Source organism: Camponotus floridanus, unplaced genomic scaffold (assembly GCF_003227725.1).
Source record: "Camponotus floridanus strain SB8 unplaced genomic scaffold, Cflo_v7.5 scaffold90, whole genome shotgun sequence".
Lineage (NCBI taxonomy): Eukaryota > Metazoa > Arthropoda > Insecta > Hymenoptera > Formicidae > Camponotus > Camponotus floridanus.
Window position 1 is genome coordinate 123,726 of NW_020229861.1, and position 21,775 is coordinate 145,500.

General features: G+C 43.5%; 4 protein-coding genes across 4 annotated transcripts; 3 read left to right on the plus strand and 1 right to left on the minus strand.

Moving 5' to 3' along the window:
- Positions 1-1,243: 1,243 nt before the first annotated feature.
- Positions 1,244-2,209, plus strand: LOC112639794. The gene has a single exon (XM_025414907.1). It carries the CDS (start codon positions 1,244-1,246, stop codon positions 2,207-2,209), a length of 966 nt encoding a protein of 321 aa, XP_025270692.1.
- Positions 2,210-3,377: 1,168 nt separating this feature from the next.
- Positions 3,378-4,082, plus strand: LOC112639795. The gene is made up of 2 exons (XM_025414908.1): positions 3,378-3,681; positions 3,759-4,082. Exons 1-2 carry the CDS (start codon positions 3,547-3,549, stop codon positions 4,080-4,082), a joined length of 459 nt encoding a protein of 152 aa, XP_025270693.1. The 5' UTR covers positions 3,378-3,546.
- Positions 4,083-5,837: 1,755 nt separating this feature from the next.
- Positions 5,838-7,517, plus strand: LOC112639796 (matrix metalloproteinase-24-like). Its single transcript, XM_025414909.1, has 2 exons — positions 5,838-6,623; positions 7,002-7,517. Exons 1-2 carry the CDS (start codon positions 5,838-5,840, stop codon positions 7,515-7,517), a joined length of 1,302 nt encoding a protein of 433 aa, XP_025270694.1.
- Positions 7,518-17,258: 9,741 nt separating this feature from the next.
- Positions 17,259-18,461, minus strand: LOC112639797 (protein ANTAGONIST OF LIKE HETEROCHROMATIN PROTEIN 1-like). The gene is made up of 4 exons (XM_025414910.1): positions 18,349-18,461; positions 18,020-18,254; positions 17,537-17,918; positions 17,259-17,395 (listed from the first exon to the last, which is right to left on the minus strand). The coding sequence occupies exons 1-4, from the start codon at positions 18,459-18,461 to the stop codon at positions 17,259-17,261; spliced, it is 867 nt and encodes a 288-aa protein (XP_025270695.1).
- Between the last annotated feature and the right edge of the window lie 3,314 nt (positions 18,462-21,775).

Below are 21,775 nucleotides of genomic sequence, written 5' to 3' on the forward strand. Positions count from 1 at the left end.
ACCAATTTCGAGACCTACAACACAATTCCGAACGTGAATTCGTCGAACAATAAATTTTACTTCGACGACAACGACGATCGCGATCCCGATCGGATCCTACGAGCTGCGCGACATAAGCGCGTAACCTGAGAGCCGCGATTCTTCGAAGACGGCGACGACCGCCGAGCGCGAGTACCGGAGGGAGAGAAGGCGGCGATGGCACCAGCGCCAGCGACGACGACGACGACGAGGAGTATCTGTACGACGTCGAGGACGCGGAGGACGAGAGCGGCGATCGCGTTCTCGCGCTACGCGGCAACGACAATACCATGAGAAGCGAAATCAAATGCGCGTACCGAATTAATTTCACCAAACCGGACAATATCGGATCGTTGTTAGCTTTCTCCCAGTCTCGCGTATTGCGGCCGAACAAATGGGTACGCGTCCGACGAGCCCGTGAGCATTATCGCGGTTAACACGATTCGCGTGGAGTGCAACCTGACGACGGGCGCGTACGTGAACGGGAGATCCGCTCACACGATACACGAATTCGCGCCGAACGTCCCGCCGGGATACAAAGTGTCGGAGATCCCGAGGCAGATCATTTATCTGCCGGTCATCGCGCGACTCGTGACCGACGTATCGCTGCGCGTCGTCGATCAGGACGGTCGATTGATCGATTTCCGCGGCGAGGAGATCTCGATTCGACTGCACGTGCGGCGCAGACGATAGAGAGCGCGCGGCGAGACGGGGCGATGCTCGTCGTGCGCGAATCTAGCGTCGCGACGTCGCGTCGCGGCGGCGACCGCGATCGCGTCGCGGGAACTCGAGTCCGCGCGCTCGAGAGAGAGGAGCGTCGGGAGATTGTCCGCGGCCAACGTCGCTTTTCTGCGATCCATGGGTTTCGTCGTGCCGAGAGCCGCGCGATAGTTCGACGACGACGACGACGACGACATGAGGGACATTCTGAGCATCGGCGGGGAACCCGTCTTCGACGATCGCATCGTGAAGATCGAGAGTCACACGTACAATCCGTACGCCAACACCACTTTCGGATACAGCGACGAGATACGAATACCCATACAACAGCAGGACCTATACACGTTGCCGTGCGAGAGTTTTCTCTACGTCGAAGGTAGACTGCACGCGAGGAAACAATCCGCCGCCCGCGTCGAGCGGCGAATCGGGTAAGTCCGCCTCGGCCTCTAAGGAGCCGTCCGTGCCCTCGACGCCGGCGTGGCTTGCGAACAATTGCGTCGCCTTTATGTTCGAGGAGATACGTTACGAGCTCGATGGCGTGGAGATCGATCGTAATCGCAACGTCGGAATAACCAGCACGATCAAGAACTACGTCTCGTTGACGGCCGAACGAGGCAAGATCTTGAAGAACGCCGGATGGGATCTCGCGACTGGACCGAGCGGCGTCGCGTCGACGGGCGACTTCAACTTCTGCGTTCCTCTCGACACGCTGCTAGGTTTCTGCGAGGATTACAGGCGCGTCGTCATCAACGCGCGTCACGAGCTGATTCTGATAAGAGCGCGAAACGACAACAATTGTCTGATATCGCGCGAGGAATTCGAGCCGAGAGTCGAGCTCGCGAAGATACAGTGGCGCGTGCCGCACGTGGTGCTGAATGACGTCAACAAATTATCGCTGTTGCGCACGTTGGACAGCGGCAGATATCTGAGCGCGCCCTTTCGCTCGTGGGATCTCTACGAGTTTCCGCTCCTGCAGAGCACGACCAAACACTCGTGGGCCGTAAAAGCGGCCACGCAGCTCGAGAAACCGTGTTACGTCATCTTCGCGTTGCACACCGGAAAGAAGAACGTCCTGTCGCAGGGCGCTTCCAGATTCGACGCGTGCAATCTGACCAACGTAAAGTTGTATCTCAATTCCGACTTCTATCCGTACGACGATATGAATTTGGACTTCGACAAGAACAAAATCGCCGTACTGTACGACGCCTACGCGAGATTTCGACGAACGTATTACGGATCCGCGAGCGACGAGACGCTCCTGACCATGAACAAATTTCTATACTGCGGCCCGCTCGCGGTGATAGATTGTTCCCGCCAAAACGAAGCGATTAAGAGCGCCACTGTGGACGTTCGTCTAGAATTCGACTGCAAGGACAACGTTCCTTCTAACACCACGGCGTACTGTCTAATCATTCACGATCGCGTGGTGGAGTACAATCCGTTGACGAACGTCGTGCGTAAGATCCTGTAAGACGACGCGTCGGACGGGAGGGGGGAGAGAGGAAACTCGAAACCGCGAAGATATCGGGGGAGGAGGAGGGGGGGAGAGACGCGAATAAACGTCAGTATCTCGCGACGATGACCGCGACGACGTTCGCGAGCGATATCGCCCCGCCGATCTTCATAGATCTGCAGGGTTTCGTCGTCAACGAGCGATTCGTGACGAAGGAGATGGCGATACTCGCGAACGGCAGAGATCTGACGCATCACGTCTTTCGCGCGCCGATGTCGTGGAATCTGTTGACGAAGAGCGAGAAGTCGCAGGCCTGTTGGCTGACTCTCAATCATCACGAATTTCACTGGACCGACGGACACGTGGAGTATAGGCACGCGAAACAGATCGTTCGCGACGCGATTTATCGCGCGTCGAGGGATCTCGCGTCGAACGCCGCGGTGACGATCTACGTCAAGGGTCTCGAGAAGAAGAGGTGGCTGACCGACATCGCGGGAGAGGTCGCGGAACGGCTCGACCTGACGATGGAGACCATCGACGCGGATTACGAGGATATCGGACCCCTTCGAACGCTAGCCGCCACTCGCGTCTATCGTTGCGGCTATCACTCGAAGAATTGCGCCTTGGAAAACGTGTGCAAACTGCACGACTGGTGGTTGGAGAGACGCGATCAATTGCGCGACATGTGAACGGAGACGCGTCGTAGATCAGTCTTACGCGTACTCTTATCGACGACTTATCACCCTGCCTAAAAGTATTATTAATACTTAGAAAGACACTATTAATACTAAGAAAAAAAAATAATATTCAAATAATATTAATACTAAGAAAAAATAATATTCAAATAATATTAATACTAAGAATATTAAAATAATAATACTACGAATATTAATACTAAGAATATTAAAATAATAATACTACGAATATTAATACTAAGAATATTAAAATAATAATACTACGAATATTAAAATAATATTAAGATAATATTAAAATAATGCAAGATAATATTAAAATAACGTTAAAATAATGTTAATCAGCGAATAAACTCGTATCGCGCGTACGCGGTCGAACGTATTTTCCGGCACTTCCTCCGGAGCAATCGAGAATTTATCGCGCCTCATTAAATTAAATTACCGCGTTCATATCGCTTTAGATTACGTCGTTAACATTAGCATTCGACGGAATCACAAAGACTCGGCGATAGCGATATCGCAGGTATAAATTAGCGCCGAGAGACCGTTTTTTCCTCAGAATGAGTCTCGCGATCTCGTCGTTGAGTGCGTCCGATATCGCGAGTGTTCCTAACGTATCCAGCATTCATTCTCGGAGTTATTTTTTTTTTCACGCGAACGACGATGAGCGGCGACGAAATCTCGCGATTGCGAAGGATGCTTCGCGAATGCACGTTCACGCCGTGGATGTGCCTGTGGAAGATAAAGTACATCAGAAATCTCATGGATGCGATCCTCAATATAGCCGTAACGTGGAACGTAAGTACTCGTTCGTCTCTTTATTCTCTCGCTCTCCTTCGAGGAAAAAATACTACGTATATATTTTTTTTTCACAGTTCGAGAATGAGGTTGAGATCTATGGATTCGTCAACATACGTCGCCGACATTGGATACGACAGGCGAGACTGAAGCAACGGCGATTCTTAAACTCCTTATGGTGCGACCGGCCGTCCTATAGAGAATGGGAGAGGCGCTCCCCTGATATCTACGCCGACATCTTTCGACTGAGAAGATTGTTCGACATGGAGCCGCTCGTCTCGGATCGCGCGTTTAAAACCGAGGATTTCTGCGACGACGATTCCCCCGTGGAGATATGGTACTGCGACGCGAGCTCGCTCGAGGAAACGAGCTCCGTCCGTACGGAGGACGAAGGATTTTAACCGAGGTACCCCGATCTCTTCTGGTATAACGCGCCGTTCTCTCCTTTCGCGTCTCTCCATACGTATTATTATCATTAATACGCAGCTTTTACGTATTTCAGACGTCTCGTCGATCTCGACGTCTCGTCGAAGGACGGCGTCGAAGGACGGAGTCGAAGACTATGCATTATTGAAGTAGACTACTATCGCATGCAAAGTTATCCCTTAAGATTGATCTTCGTTCGCGTCGCCTCCCTTCCTCTCGCGCGTCGAAACTCATCGTCGCTCGCGCGAACTGAGCTCATTCCGTCGATCGGACTCACCGCGTCTTCGCGAAAGATTCGTCGTCGTTGTCGTCATCGTCGTCGTTGTGGTGATTGCAGTCGTAATTTTATCCCCCCCATATTCATATATTCCATTATGCCGGGGGGAGGTATTTACGATCGATTCGTAAATACCTATCCAGTTACTCCGAGTTTAAGTAGCGAATGGACCAATCAGGACCCAGTTCAACGTATTAAACTCCGATTAACTCGAGTCGTGGAACCCGGTCTTACAGCGGTATTTATGGGTCATTTACGGTCGATTCCTAGGTCATTTACGGTTCTCTTACGGTTCCTATGGTTCTTACGGTTCTTACGGTTCTTACGGTTCCTATGGTTCTTACGGTTCTTACGGTTCTTATGCTTCCTATGGTTCCTACGGTTCTTACGGTTCATTCGCGAATGCTCCCCCGCGATCATTTCGCCTCGTTCGGGCGCGGTTATACGGGTAAGCGCGAGGCTCGAGATCGCGATACGTTCATTCGTGAATCATGTTTTTGCAGCTACTTTATTTTTAAATGGTCGTTCGATATCGGTTCGCAGGTCGTTCCCTGAGAGATATTCGAGTGGATCGCTCAAAATAGGTCCTCCACCCCTTATATAATAGTCGTACATTTCAATCGTATAAGTTTAACAATGGTACATCGTAATCGTCGCGTCGCATCCATCGTCGATAGTCGCACAATTCAGCGAAGGAGAACTCGAAGACCCTCCGCGTTCTCTCGAACGTTGGAATGTTCCAATATATAATGTTGTAATGTAAGGTTCGCCGACTACTTCGAGTTTCTCCCCCCCCGCAAGCTCGCGTATCGGCCGTGTAATTACTTCATTATGTTAAGCGTTATACTAAGCCTTATACTAAGCGTATACTAAGCGTTATACTAAGCGTTATATTAAACGTTATAACCTTGTCGACATTTATATAAACATCTCGTAAAGCGATACGCTACATTCACCTCCTTGTCCTTCGACAAGTATCGCGAGACTAATATACACGCGCGTATCGCGTGCTTCGATATCGCGTCGAATGGTTCGATTTTACGTTCGAACAAACATGTGTAAAAACATCCCGCGCGCATGGGATTGTACTTGTTAATATTTACAGTCAAGAATGAGGAATAATTTTTTATACGAATAAAAAATCATTTTTTTCCACGAATAAAGAGTCGTTTCTTTTCGATCACCTCTCTAGCGCGTCCCGGAGTATCTCTCCTATCCCTTTTCTATTTTTTTTTTGTCATCGTTGTGTTTCTTTTTTTAAAAAAAAAGTTCGCTCTCTCGATCATCCTTCTCGCGCGTCCGAGCGTACGTACCCTCCCCTCCCCTCGCCTCCTCCTTCTCCCTCGTACTCGCGCTTTCTCACGTTCCGGCGGAGAACGACGACGCATCGCCGAAGGACGCGCGCGCGCGATAGTTCGCCACCGTCCCGACCCCCGCGCGTCTCGCACGAGCCATGACGCGCGTCGCGTTATCGCTCGCGCTGACGATATCCCTGCTCGCGGCCGTCGCGGCGACGTCGACCTACGATGACGTCGCGGAGGCGTCCCGTTATCTTCGAACCTACGGCTTTCTGGAGAACGAGGAGAATCATCAGCAGTCGTCGCTACTGGACAACGCGACCGCCCTGAGCGAAGCGCTGTCGTTGTTTCAGGAATACTACGGTCTGCCGGGAAACGGCGTTCTGACCGTGGAAACGATTCGCGTCATGCGCAGGCCGCGATGCGGCGTCGCGGACATTCGCGCCTACAGCCCGTTGACGAGAAAGTGGCCGAGAGCGCATCTCACGTGGAACTTCAAACTAGCGAACAGAGATACTCTGCGCACGACTCAGAGCGCGTTCGCTCTGTGGTCCGAGCAATCCGCTCTGACGTTCTCGCGCGACTCGCTGCGCCCCGATATACTGATATCCTATCAATCCGGCGCTCACGCGTACGAGAACAGCGACAACGGGGGCTCGTGCCCGTCGCCGTTCGCGGGACCGGGATCGGTCGTCGCTCACGCGTTCTTTCCGACGGGAGAGCCCGATCAGGTGACCGAGGTGCACGTCGACGAGACGGAGCCGTGGCACATCACGCTGACCAAGCCCTCGTCGGACAGGCTGTATCTCCTTCAGACGCTGACGCACGAGATCGGTCACACTCTGGGTCTGACTCACAGTACGAGGGATGACTCGGTCATGTACGCGTACACGCCTTCGGAGGAAAGGCGATATCCGCTCAGGCTGAGCGTAGAGGACGTCGTAAACGTGCGAAATCTCTACGGATCGAGAGAGACGACGACTCCTAGGATCGTCGACGTCACTCGACCGACGACCGCGACGACGACGACGAGAACGACGACGACGACGGCGGCCTCGAGGACGACGACGGCGGCCGCGGCTCAGCCGACGACCGCGAGAACGGTCGAGCCGCCGCTCGTTCCCTCCGATACCACGGATCTATGCGCCTTGAAGCGCGTAGACGGAGCGCTAATCATGAATCGTCGCCTGTACGTCGCGCGTAAACGCAACGTGTGGCCCGTCGATATGAGGGAGAGACGCTATGGAGCGCCCTTCTCGTTCGCCGACTACTTTAAATTCCTCCCCCGCAATCTCACTCGCGTATCGGCCGTGTATCAGAGACCGTCGGGCGATATCGCGATATTCGTCGGCGACTACGTCTACCTCGCCGATTCGAATCTTCATCTTAAAGCGGGATGGCCTAGATCCGTCGAATACGTCGGATTTCCCCGCGACGCTAGGATAAACGCCGCGATAAACACGCACGCCGGGCGCAGTTACGTCATATACAACGACGATAAGATAGCCGAGATGAACGACTGCGCGATGACCGTCGCAAGGCACGGCGCTCTGCGGGACACGTTTTCCGGGATACCACCCGCGATAACGGCCGCCTTCCGTCACGTCGACGGTAATCTTTATTTTCTGAAGAAACGCGACTATTACGCGTACAGCGAGTTCCTCGACGCGATAATCTCGGCCGGTCCCTTCGATCTTAGCATACTGGGAATAGAATGCCCAGCCGATGGCATTCTGCATCGATTGAGCGAACTCGTCTCCAAGCTGTATCGCCTGGAATACGCGTCCTTCGAAAGACCGCGCAACGGCGGCGACGACGACGACGACGATGACTAAGATCAGGAAATCCTAAAACCTAACGTTAAGATTACATTTAATATGCTGTTCTAAACCGCTGTTCTAAACCGCTTCCGCTGCATTAATCAACGCGCGCGTCGAGAATAAAGATTTCGCGACGACGATCGAGATCGCATCGTATATATAAGACGCGTCTCGATCGTTGCGCGCGACATTTCCAACGATACTCGCGATTAACGCGCGTTCGATTCTCAACGGACGTCTACGACGAATCTCTCTACGACGCCGTCGCCACCGCAGTGTCTTCCTACGAACATCGAAGCCCTGTTCGCGAGACCGATCATGTTCGCCGGACTAGGACAGGAGTATCGCAGAGTGTTCGGGGACTCGTCCGCGACGCCCGCGACTCCGTCGGCGCCGCCGATGACGGGCCCCTTCGTCGTCCCGTCTAATCGTCGAGACGATTACGCGGCTTCCGCCAAGGACGAGGATACCACCCGCGATCGTTCGGACACTCCGCCCGTGATCAAGAAAGCGCGACTGTACACCGAGGACGAGTGAGTACGCGCGAGTCACCTCGCCCGAGCGCTCTCGATCTCCGCCTCGATCGGCTATTTCTCCATAATAACGTCGTCTTTTTTACAGGTGGAATAGAAACTGGCTGTTCAAACGCGAGATCAATTTCGCGAGACATCCGATTCGAATACTAGGAAGACGATATCCTCTGACCAAGACGGCGTACAAATATATCGACATCGCCGTAGCCGTGAAGCGCGAATCTCGAGTCGACATCGTCCTAGGAGACTGCCACGGAAAAGAGATATCTCTGACGCCCGACATGTGGAAGGATCTGCTCGCTCTGCGCAACGATATACTGCCGTATTTCGAGAACGAATTGGACGAGGCTGTCGCGCGCCCTCCGACGTCCATAATCGTCGGAACCGTGACGCTTCGATTCGGCAAGATAAACAATCTGAAGACTCTTCGCTTCGAGACGCCGAAGAATCGCATCGCTCTGTCGCAATCCACCGTGAAGGCGCTGTTCGTTCTCGAGCTGTGCGTCAATCGCATCATCGCGTCGTTGACCGGCATACTCGAGACCGTGGACGCCAAGTTATCGCGTTTTCTAGATATCGCGATGGAGACCGACCACCCCGGCGATATTCCCGAAGCGATTCGCCGGCACGAGCACTTCAACGCGAACGATCTGATCGACTGCGAGTTGCACGCTCTGCTGTTCGGACTCTATCACAATTTGTAAGACGAAACGATCGCGAGTACCGACGTTATTCTCGACGTACGCATGTATCTACGCGTGTTACTTCGCGACGTAATAAATAAACGAATAACTAAATAAATAAATTGTACGCGTAATTTATTATCTCTCTCTCCTAGATTTACGTCGCCCTCGTCTCTCCTCGCTTCGCGAAGAATTCCCTCCTCCTCCTGCTCGAAATAAATCTATATACATCGTACATTATACATCGTACAAAATAATATTTTGTATAAAATCGTACGTTATATAAATCTTACGTTGTATCTCTTCCAGGGCAGCGTCGAACACATCCGCTCTATTATTAACGCCTTATCTCGCGCGACGCGCCCGACGCCGGGGCGATCGCCGCTTATCGCGCGCGCCTAGCGCGCCGCGTCCAGAGACGCTCCGACGCGCCGTAACCAGGGACGCGCGCCCGCCGTAGCCAGGGACGCGCGCTCCCCCCCCTCTTCCTCGCTCAAGCGCGAACCGCGCTCCCCCTCGCCCCCGCCGCCCCCTCGCCCTACCCTCCGTCCGCTCCCCCCTCGCCCCGCCGCCCCCTCGCCCTCCCGCCGCCGCGTGACGTCACGACCCTCCGTTTACCCAACCGACGGCGAGCGGCTCCCCTCGCCCTACCTACCCCCCCTGCTCACCCGCGCCGCCGTCACCCTGCCCCTCAGATATCTTTCTATCTCTCTCGCTCTACGAGACCTCTCTCTCGCACCCGTGGAAAAAGTGGGTTAGAATCGACCTATTCTCCCTACTCATGCGACTTTCAAAATACAATAAAATCAACTTTTGACATTTATTGTTAGTTATGTGAAGTGAATTAAACATGTTAAAAATATTAATTGTTTATAACCGCCGGCGTTAGCGTTACCCGAGATGTACCGCGCGGAGGTCGCACGGTCGGATTTACATCTCTTCGGGGTGCTTGATTAGAGTGAGTCCCCTTGCCTCTCACTATTTTCTGTAAGTGTGTCAGAACACGATTCATTGTTAGAACGCTTATGTACAGGTAATGAAAGATTTTTTTGTTATTTCAATTTTATTTTTTTTGGTCGTTTTAATTTTATTTTTTTTTATTTTATTTTATTGTTAGTTTTTTATTATTACTGTTATTTTATAAATGACTGATTTGACGATTAAATCATTTTTTGAAAGTTTTGCATACATGATATTCGTTAAAAAAATGTATTATGCACAAAGAGTTTTTGCACCAAGCACATCTTATTACTGCACACACATTGCAGAACCCGCAAGATGTGTCACAATTTTTAAAACAGAAATCAACGGGGTTATCAAATTCCAACGGTTTTTCTTTTATATACCCACTTTTATACCATGAGTATTTAATGAGATTTTGAAATCGAGGAGAAGCAAACTGATAGTGTATCAACGATTGCAGTTTAATGACGTTATTTCTATGGTGCAAATTTATGTTATATTCATAGTTGTGTAAAATGACATTATCTGAAAAATACCTAATAAAATTCTTCCAAGGTCGAAAGAAAAAGACATCTAGGGGTTGAATCATCCCCGTTGTACCAGCAGGAATGGTTTTAATTAGAACGGATTTTCCAGACGTTGATAAAGTATTAAGCATTTGTGAATTCTGTCCACTCCAAGAATCTAACAATAGAATACTTTCATTGTCAGTTGATGGCAGGAAAACCTCTTTAAACCATTCTTGGACTAGGTTTGACGTTAATTTGCCTGATTTAGAGGCAAGTACATGGACATTTTCAGGAGTGAATAAATTCTTTTTTATTCTCGGGCCGAATGTACCATCTTTTTCTTGGAGTACTATTAACAACGGAGATAATAAAGTACCATTAGCAGAAATAAGAGGTTGAATCGTGTAACTGTGAGTCATCGAATTTAAAGATTGCGTCAGTGCTTCGATTTGTAGTTCTCCTTTAAATGACAGAGTGCGCCCAGTATGCATCTCCAAATTAAATCCAGACTGATCAGTATTAAATACATTACATTCCCCTACTTCTGAAATAAGTCTGCTTATATCATCAACGAATTCTGTAGCTTGTTCTTTAAGTTTAACTTGATCACGTACAGATTTTTGCGTTATAAACTTATTAACTTTTCTTGACACAATCTTGTACTTTGTTTTAAAAGTGTGAAGCCATTTCGATGATGCTGTGAATGAATCAGGGGAAAGTGAAAAGTCATCTCGAGCTTTTAAAGCCCATCTACGAATATCAACATCGTGAATCGTTATTGACTTTTCAACCGCTTCTTGAAATTGGGATATAACATATTCATAAATTTTTTTCAATTTCTCATTCCTAGTTCCACCTTTTTCAAGTTGAGCTTCCCAATGATATAACTGACGCTTTGATTTTAATCGCCTAAATTTACTTTGAACGTTTTCAAATTTTACTTTTCTTTTTTTTCCTGATTTCCAATATTCTATGACTTTTCGTTTATATTCATCATCAACTTCATCAACTTTGGAAGAGTCTAACTGTAAGTCAGAAGATGTTTCATCTTCAAAATCAGAAATGTCGTCATCTTTGATTAAAATAGGACCTTGAATATCATTTTGATCTTCAAACATTAAGGTTTCATGTGTTTCTACAACAAAGGCATCATTAATTGAATCTTTTATTAGAGTTTCTAATTGAAAACTAAAAGTCCTCTCATCATCGTTCACAGCAGATTCAAAATCATACTGCGGTTGATCAAACGCTTCTCACGTTATAATTATTTTATTCTTAATTCTCACGTTATCGAAAAAAAGCGAGCGCGAGACGCGCGCATCGCCCATAAGCGAGAAGAGAACAGAAAACAGTATATCTATCCTCTTTCACTATCCGAATTTGGCCGATGTGCCGAGCTCCACGCACGCGCTCACAAGCTCTCTTCTCGCATCACTGCATCAGACAGACACGCCGTGTTTGCTTGTGTAGCCTCCGCGCGGCCGAATGGTGGAGGGGCGAGATCTGTAGCGGCGCGGCGTAATTGATGAAAAAAGGAATTTTCCGCCGTTCGGTATCACTGTCCGCTATGAATCCAAAAAATATTATACGGTTTTTGCAAGAAGCGTTTGATCAACCGCAGTATGATTTTGAATCTGCTGTGAACGATGATGAGAGGACTTTTAGTTTTCAATTAGAAACTCTAATAAAAGATTCAATTAATGATGCCTTTGTTGTAGAAACACATGAAACCTTAATGTTTGAAGATCAAAATGATATTCAAGGTCCTATTTTAATCAAAGATGACGACATTTCTGATTTTGAAGATGAAACATCTTCTGACTTACAGTTAGACTCTTCCAAAGTTGATGAAGTTGATGATGAATATAAACGAAAAGTCATAGAATATTGGAAATCAGGAAAAAAAAGAAAAGTAAAATTTGAAAACGTTCAAAGTAAATTTAGGCGATTAAAATCAAAGCGTCAGTTATATCATTGGGAAGCTCAACTTGAAAAAGGTGGAACTAGGAATGAGAAATTGAAAAAAATTTATGAATATGTTATATCCCAATTTCAAGAAGCGGTTGAAAAGTCAATAACGATTCACGATGTTGATATTCGTAGATGGGCTTTAAAAGCTCGAGATGACTTTTCACTTTCCCCTGATTCATTCACAGCATCATCGAAATGGCTTCACACTTTTAAAACAAAGTACAAGATTGTGTCAAGAAAAGTTAATAAGTTTATAACGCAAAAATCTGTACGTGATCAAGTTAAACTTAAAGAACAAGCTACAGAATTCGTTGATGATATAAGCAGACTTATTTCAGAAGTAGGGGAATGTAATGTATTTAATACTGATCAGTCTGGATTTAATTTGGAGATGCATACTGGGCGCACTCTGTCATTTAAAGGAGAACTACAAATCGAAGCACTGACGCAATCTTTAAATTCGATGACTCACAGTTACACGATTCAACCTCTTATTTCTGCTAATGGTACTTTATTATCTCCGTTGTTAATAGTACTCCAAGAAAAAGATGGTACATTCGGCCCGAGAATAAAAAAGAATTTATTCACTCCTGAAAATGTCCATGTACTTGCCTCTAAATCAGGCAAATTAACGTCAAACCTAGTCCAAGAATGGTTTAAAGAGGTTTTCCTGCCATCAACTGACAATGAAAGTATTCTATTGTTAGATTCTTGGAGTGGACAGAATTCACAAATGCTTAATACTTTATCAACGTCTGGAAAATCCGTTCTAATTAAAACCATTCCTGCTGGTACAACGGGGATGATTCAACCCCTAGATGTCTTTTTCTTTCGACCTTGGAAGAATTTTATTAGGTATTTTTCAGATAATGTCATTTTACACAACTATGAATATAACATAAATTTGCACCATAGAAATAACGTCATTAAACTGCAATCGTTGATACACTATCAGTTTGCTTCTCCTCGATTTCAAAATCTCATTAAATACTCATGGTATAAAAGTGGGTATATAAAAGAAAAACCGTTGGAATTTGATAACCCCGTTGATTTCTGTTTTAAAAATTGTGACACATCTTGCGGGTTCTGCAATGTGTGTGCAGTAATAAGATGTGCTTGGTGCAAAAACTCTTTGTGCATAATACATTTTTTTAACGAATATCATGTATGCAAAACTTTCAAAAAATGATTTAATCGTCAAATCAGTCATTTATAAAATAACAGTAATAATAAAAAACTAACAATAAAATAAAATAAAAAAAAATAAAATTAAAACGACCAAAAAAAATAAAATTGAAATAACAAAAAAATCTTTCATTACCTGTACATAAGCGTTCTAACAATGAATCGTGTTCTGACACACTTACAGAAAATAGTGAGAGGCAAGGGGACTCACTCTAATCAAGCACCCCGAAGAGATGTAAATCCGACCGTGCGACCTCCGCGCGGTACATCTCGGGTAACGCTAACGCCGGCGGTTATAAACAATTAATATTTTTAACATGTTTAATTCACTTCACATAACTAACAATAAATGTCAAAAGTTGATTTTATTGTATTTTGAAAGTCGCATGTCGACTTACTGTCTATTCAAGTAATTTTTCGAATTATCGTCCGCCATATTGGATCCGCCATATTGAATTTTGAAAATCTGATTTCAGATTCGGATTCAGCGACTTCAAAAACCAATATATTAAAAAGATCGAACAGTTCAAAAATATAGTTTCACAAGGTGTTTCATACGCAATGTCAAACAAACGCGGCAATATAGGGGTTGTTTACCTCCAAATATTTATATCAATAAAACAAATAAATACGTGTTCCTTAATTAGCTTTCCTTTTAAAGTTTTAATAGATTTCACTTCGATTAGATCAAAACTGATTTTTTGCAGCAAAAAATTGATCATTTTAGGGATAATTGGCCCCCTAATTTTCACTCCCCCTCCAATATACCTAGGCCAATTTTCGTCTTCTATCAAAAGATACTTTCATACCAAAAATCATTAAAATCGCTTCACTGATCTCAAAGATATCGCAATTTTTCCATTTTATCCCCTATTTTAGGGGTGTCGTTTCACCCCCTAAATATGTTTTTCCGCAGCTAAAAAAAAATACGTGTCCCTTAGTTTTTCATGTATTATAACATATCCAAATTTCAGAAAAATCGGAAAGTGACACTTCCGTAGGTTTACTTGTGAGTCGAATGACGCCGCCTTGGCCCTTGGAGGAACAATTAAATTTCGCACACCGGAATATGTTACCGCGTATGCAGATAGCTATTCGACACCAAGAGTTCAGAGACTTCGCGACTCTAGAGTACCTGGCTACGCGCATCGAAAGAAGCCTTCAAGCGGAGAAAAACTACCGACCCCCGCTACCGCCGGAGCAATCTATCTTTCCGGATTTGGCCTACCACGCGCCGAAGGGTAAGGCAAAGAACGCTGCTACCGTTGCTACCGCTAACGCTACCGCTAAAAAGAAAAAAAGAAAGAAATCCGCGAAAACCCTAATGGAGGATTCACACTGCCTCCGATGTCCGACGCACGACATCCGATATCCAATAAGAGAATGAGATTTCTAGAAACTCTATTTAGTGATATTTTGTCGTACGATACTGTTCGTCGTACGATAAACTTCTTTGTCAAGATTTAACTTTTTCGTACGACAGGCACAAAGAAGCACGTCATACGATTGTCTAGTCACAAAAGAGATGGATAATATATAGCTTAAAAGAAGAGACATTCACTCGACGTAAAACGTTTATTAATACTTATTTTGAAAGAAAGTAATAATATTTATCGCCGTTCGTCATTATCTTGCAGAAAGCGTAATTTTGATTACATAATGGAGGACGATATGGTAATTAATAAAGTTTAATATAAAATAATATATTTAAATCTAGGTTATGTTTATTTTGTCATTTTGCATCTATATTATTTAATGGATTAGTTTACGTAACATTTAATTTGTTTCTTTGTTTTAGTTCAAACTTTGCGTAGATTGTGGTGAATATCCAATTGATGACGATCATGAGTGTGAATTGCCGGATACAAACAATGATGATTCAAATTTGGTATCGTCACCAATTGAAACAACTTTGACCGAAGTCCAAAATGTGGAAGAATTAATTAATGAAGTCTTTAAGCGAACACCATTGTGGGACAGTACTTTACCTTATGAAAAACGAGGTCCATCCAGGACAAAATTGTTATGGTCAGCGATTGATAAAAAACTAAGTAAGTTGTTCAATTTTTAAAGAAGAAAAAGAATATATTTTTATATTTTAAAATTGTTATAAATGTCTTTTTAAGATTTACGTCCAGGTACTGCGAATGTTAAATGGCGTAATTTACGAGATACTTACGTCAGAAAATTAAGTGAACAGAAAAAGTACATTCCAAGTGGAAGCGCTGCTGAAGCTAAGCCTAAAGTATCATGGCCATATTTTGAACTGTTAGGATTTTTAAGACCAACAGTAATGCGTAGAAAGTACGTAAATAATATCATAGTCATTATATGATATCATAATCTTTAAGTAAATATGTTTATATTAATTAATTTCTAGGACATTTAGTAACATAAGTCCACCTGCATCTTTCAGTACTAATAGTGATAAACGTTACATAGAGCAACAATTAGAAAAGCTAAATAGTAATACGAGTTTAACAGCTTCCAGAAGCAACAGTAATAAAAGTTGTACATTCTCAGGAAACCGATATATAACATCAAGTCCAAATTTAAGTGATACAGGAGCTTCAGACAGTTCTTTGCAAGGAAACGTTGATTATTGTAACCAACGTAAATTTAGAGCAGATTATTCACCAACACAACAAAATGTAAATTCGATGATAAAGATAGAAGAGACTGAAATATCAAAAAATATATCAAATAGCAGCTGTAAGAATACAGCTATAAAAAATCTTAAAATGTCAGGTATGAGTGTAATCCCTCCTATTTTGTATATATCCCAATGACATATTTATGTGTGCATGTGTTAAAACATCTATAAGCAGGAAAGAAGCGACGTATGAATACTAACAAAGAGAATGATGAGTTATCATTATTTCAACAATCTATAATGTCAGAAATAAAAGCGACAGATAAATCTATAAATGATACATCTGATCCAGTGATGGCTTTTTGTAACTATTTAACAACTCAGCTTCGTACATTATCTCAGGATGACTTTACGAAATGTCAAAGGAAAATATTGTCATTTGTATTTGAAATTCAAGATAATTGAAAATATCTATAAATTGATTATATAAAATCAAAAACCAAATGTTTAAGTTTATAATGTGCAAAGTTCGCAAAAATATTTATTTTCATAATTTTATAATTACAAGAGTTTTAAGAGTCAAACATACAATTATTTTACGTTGAGTAATAACATAGAATATTTACTAAATATGTGCATATTATCTATGTTTACAGTTTTTTCTTTTTCATTAACAATTAAGTTTGTTAAAAATAGTTTTTTTTTTCATAAAAAATGAAGTTTGTTAAAAATAGTTTTTTTTTAAAATAAAGTTAACAATTCATACATAAATTTTATATTATAAATTCTATATAATAGTTTATTATATAAAAAATATTACCTAAAAAAATATAATATTACAATAAATATTTATTACAGAAAAACATTTTTATTTATTTCCTATATATACAATATATATATATATTTTTTATACCTTTTTTCTAAAAAAAAATATTTTTAAAATATTAAAATAATTACTTCTGTTGAGATATACATTCTGGGTGTTTTTCTCTTTTTTTTTATATTATTTTACATAATTTATTTTTATTAAATACATAATGTTCTTATAATTTTTTTTTATTATTATTTTATATTTTTTATTTCTACAGTTAAATTATATCGATACATACTGCAATAATTGTTAGAGTATTGATAAAGTACAATAAAGTTAAACTTATTTACGAGAAAATGTTTCAAAATAAGAAAATGGAAAAAAATAGAAAATATTTGAAAATGTAATAAAAAGGAAAAAAATATAATATTTGAAAATATTTGAATTTTGTCGTATTTTTTTTGTAACTATTGTGCTTCTTTAAATATAATATATTGAATTGCTGCATTTAACGCATATCTTGCCAAGGTACAGAGCCTTCTTCTACAAAATATTGAGCGAATGTATCTCTAAACTCTGCTGCTAATCGTGAGTGTGTATTGCTTCCCACTGAACGAATATTTTCAATGGCAGCTGCATTTTCTTCTGCATTTTCATACATATCATTAATATTTGCATAATGTGATGTTGATAATAAAAAATTATGGAGACAGACGGTTGCTTTAACTATGTTTTCGGTTGTTGTTAACGATGCATTAATCGGTTTTCTGAAAATCCTCCACTTACTAGTCATAATGCCAAACGCATTTTCTACGACACGTCTGGCTCGACTTAATCTATAATTGAATATTTCTCTAGTTTTATTCAATCGATTACCGGGATATGGTCTTAAAGTATACTCATTAAGCTGAAATGCAGCATCAGCTACAAGCATGTAGGGAACAGATATACTGCAATTTGACAATGGACATGGAGGTGGTAATTCCATTTGTTTATTTTCAAATCGCTGTCCCATAATGGAGCCTTTAAAAATTCCACCGTCATTATGTCTCCCTTGGGCGCCAATATCAACCATCAAAAACTCATAAGATGCTGATACTACCGCTATAAGTACAATGCTGTGTTGTCCTTTATAGTTATAGAATGTCGATCCTGCATGTGGTGGTGCCTGTAAAAAATGTTAGGACGAATTCACACTTTTTTTATTCTACAAATAGGTAGTATATATTGATATAGATAAAATTATGCAAAATTAATAATATGTCATACTTGTATTACAACATGTTTCCCATCGATAGCTCCTATACAATGTGGGAAGTTCCATCGTCTAAAAAAACCATCTACTATCTTCTTCCATCCTTGTTGAGAGGGTTGAAATAGAACACGATGTTGTAAAACCTCCCAAATAGCTTGACATGTATCTTGAATGATACCAGAAACGGTACTTTTACCTAAACGATATGACATCGCGAGTGATGACATCAAATCACCAGATGCTAAGTATCTGTAAATATATGTATATACTGACATTATATAAAAGTAAACAAATAAATATATATTTCAGGATAAAATAAATAAAATATGTAAGATCAACTTACCGTAATGTTATTAACAGCCGAATAGTAGATGATATTGGTTTTCGAAAATTTGTTTCTTGTTTTCGTATTATTGGTTCAACTAAATTAAGCAATTCATCGAAAGATTCAGGCATCATTCGTGTATAATTATAATACCACTCCAAGTCTTGAAAACGCATTTCTTGCACTATTGTTGAAGCTTCTCTTTTTGTTTCTCGTCAAGGATACATGTTCTAATCCATATTTTCTTTTTCTTTTTAGAGCACTTATTTTTTAATTGAATAATTTTCAATTGATTTATTTTTAATAACAAATTTAATAGTCTCTTCTTTTTTTTTAAGAGTATTAAATTATTCATTTTATTTTTTGCTAACAATAAAAGCTGCGACACTGCGATCGACAGAGCAAAACTAACCGATCGCGACAATTCACTGCTTTTATCTAGTTATTTACACTAGGTATTTTTTAGTTTACAAGACCACATGGAACTGCTAATCGTGTACAATTTGAACTGCTTTAATACGTACGATCAGTCGGACCGATCAGTCATCGTACCATCGGAGACAGTGTGAATCCTCCATTAGCGCGAATACCGCACTCTACTGATACCGCTGCCGCTGCTGTTGCCGCTACCGAACCCTCGACGAGTGCTACCGTTATTCCCAATCCCTCCAGCAACATAAAATGCTGGAACTGCGATAAGACAGGACATCGCGCGCGCGGATGTACCGAGCCGCGCCGAAAATATTGTTACCGCTGCGGGGGGGGGGCAAACGCGAGGTTACTGTTCAGACCTGCCCAACCTGCTCGGGAAACGAGAATCGGAGCCAGTAGAGAGGGTCCCTACGACTCCGAGCCCCGAAAGCGAGACCCCAGCTACTGCACCAGATACCGCAGGGAACGATACCTTACTCCATTCCTATGTCACCCTAGAAAGGGACGAGTTACCGTCGTTAAGATTTTTCCGGATTAAAATATATAATTACACTCTCGCGGCCCTCGTGGACTCGGGGTCCAACCGCACTCTACTGGGCCGGGAAGGGATAAAGATTATCCGAGAATTAGGACTGGATACCGAGAGAGGAGGGGGGATACAAATAAGAACAGCGAACGGACAAATCGCAAATATAAAGGAGGAAATTAAAATGCCGCTAGAACTAGAGGGTCAGTGTCGCGAAGTTACCGTTGCGTTGTTACCGAATTTAGCAGTTCCGTGTATTTTAGGACTAGACTTTCTTACGAAATTCGGAGTAGTATTGGATTTTGCCACTAACGGATGGTATTTTGCCGTATCATCACACAAGAAATATCGCTTAGTTACCGAAACAGATCCACATGAGAGTTCTTGTTGCGGAATATCGGAGTTGACCTCCGCACAAGAAAAGACATTGAAAATTTTTTTACGAACGTTGCCGCAAACGCCCGATAACCCCGGGGTGACCGCGCTTACCGAGCATAAAATAGACGTAGGTGATAGTCCACCAATTAAACAACGTTGTTACTTAGTATCACCTAAGGTTCAGGAAGCTATACGGGCGGAGACGCATAAAATGCTCCAGGCAGGAATTATCGAATCGTCGTATAGCGAATGGTCGAACCCCATCGTGATGGTGAAAAAACCTAACGGGAAATACCGCTTTTGTCTAGATTTCCGGAGAGTTAATGGCGTATCTAAAAAAGACGCATCCGTTACCGAATATGAACGGGATTCTTGACAAACTACGCTCGGCTCGCTATATCTCGACCATCGATCTGAGTCAAGCCTACTTTCAGATACCGTTAGCTAAGGGAAGTCGGGAGATTACCGCATTCAGCGTTCCCGGGAAGGGACTTTTCCATTTTACGCGAATGCCATACGGACTCACGGGAGCACCGGCAACTTTCCAGCGATTATTAGACCGATTGATAGGGCCGGAAATGGAGCCACACGCGTTCGCGTATTTGGATGATATCGTCATAGTAACGCCGACATTTGAAGAACATATGGAGTGGCTTAAAAAAGTACTAGACAAAATCACTACCGCCGGCCTTACCATCAACCCGGATAAGTGTGAGTTTTGTCGCTCTCAAGTACGATATTTGGGATTTATCGTGCAGAAGGAGGGGCTGACGGTGGATCCGGAAAATACTCGACCGATCTTGGAGTACCCCGCACCGCAAAATATTAAGCAGTTACCGGTTTTTGGGAATGTCATCCTGGTACCGCAGATTCATCCCGCAATTCGCGACCCTTAGCGAGCCATTGACGCGGCTTTTGAAAAAGGGCAAGCGCTGGGAGTGGGGGGATGATCAGGGTCGCGCCTTCGATCAAATCAGGGACCATTTAGTTACCGCACCGACACTAGCCTGTCCAGATTTCAAGTTACCGTTTACCTTACATACCGACGCGAGCTCCGTGGGATTAGGCGCGGTATTGACTCAGATCGTCGAGGACGAAGAAAGGGTAATAGCTTTTGCGAGTCGAGCCCTGTCAGATCCCGAGACCCGATATTCCGTTACCGAACAAGAATGCTTAGCAGTCGTGTGGGCAATACAGAAATTTAGACCGTACTTGGAGGGATACCGCTTTACCGTAGTTACCGATCATAGTAGTTTACGTTGGCTTCATAACCTCAAAAATCCCACAGGGAGATTAGCAAGATGGGCATTAAAATGATTAGAGTATGATTACGAGGTGATACACCGGAAGGGTGCCTTACACCATGTGCCCGATGCACTCTCCCGAATGTTCGAATCGGAGGCTACCGAAGATACTGTACCGGCCGCGACCAATACCGTTCACGTGACTACCGCTATCAATACCATAGACTTGGCAAACACTACCGATGAATGGTACCGTAAGAGATATCGGGAAGTAGGGGCGACTCCGGAGAAATATACGCAATGGAAAGTGATCGATGAGCGATTATATTTTCTACGGCCAAAACGCGTAGTCTCGAAATCGTGGAGAACTTAGATCGTTGGAAACAAGTAATACCGCGAGAATACCGAAGAGAAGTGTTAAAAGAATCACACGATATGCCGCAGGCAGGCCACTTAGGTACCGAGAAAACTTATCAACGAGTCGCCGTGTCTTATTTCTGGCCGAATTTATTCCGCGAGGTTACCGAGTATATCCGACAATGTGACACCTGTCAACGTACCAAAGTTAAGCAGACAAGTCCCGCGGGCCTCATGGGACGTCGTATCGCGGACGGACCGTGGACGGCGATAGCGGCCGACATTATAGACTCGTTACCGCGAAGTAAGGCTGGGTTCCAATATCTCTTGGTAATCCAAGATCTCTTTACGAAATGGGTAGAGTGTAAATCCTTAAGAGCCGCGACAGGCCCAAAAATTATTGAGGCGATCGACGACTTAGTGATATCGCGTTGGGAAGCCCCGAAATTCTTGTTAACGGATAATGGTACCGAATTTAAAAATAAAATTATGAAGACGTTTGCCGAAA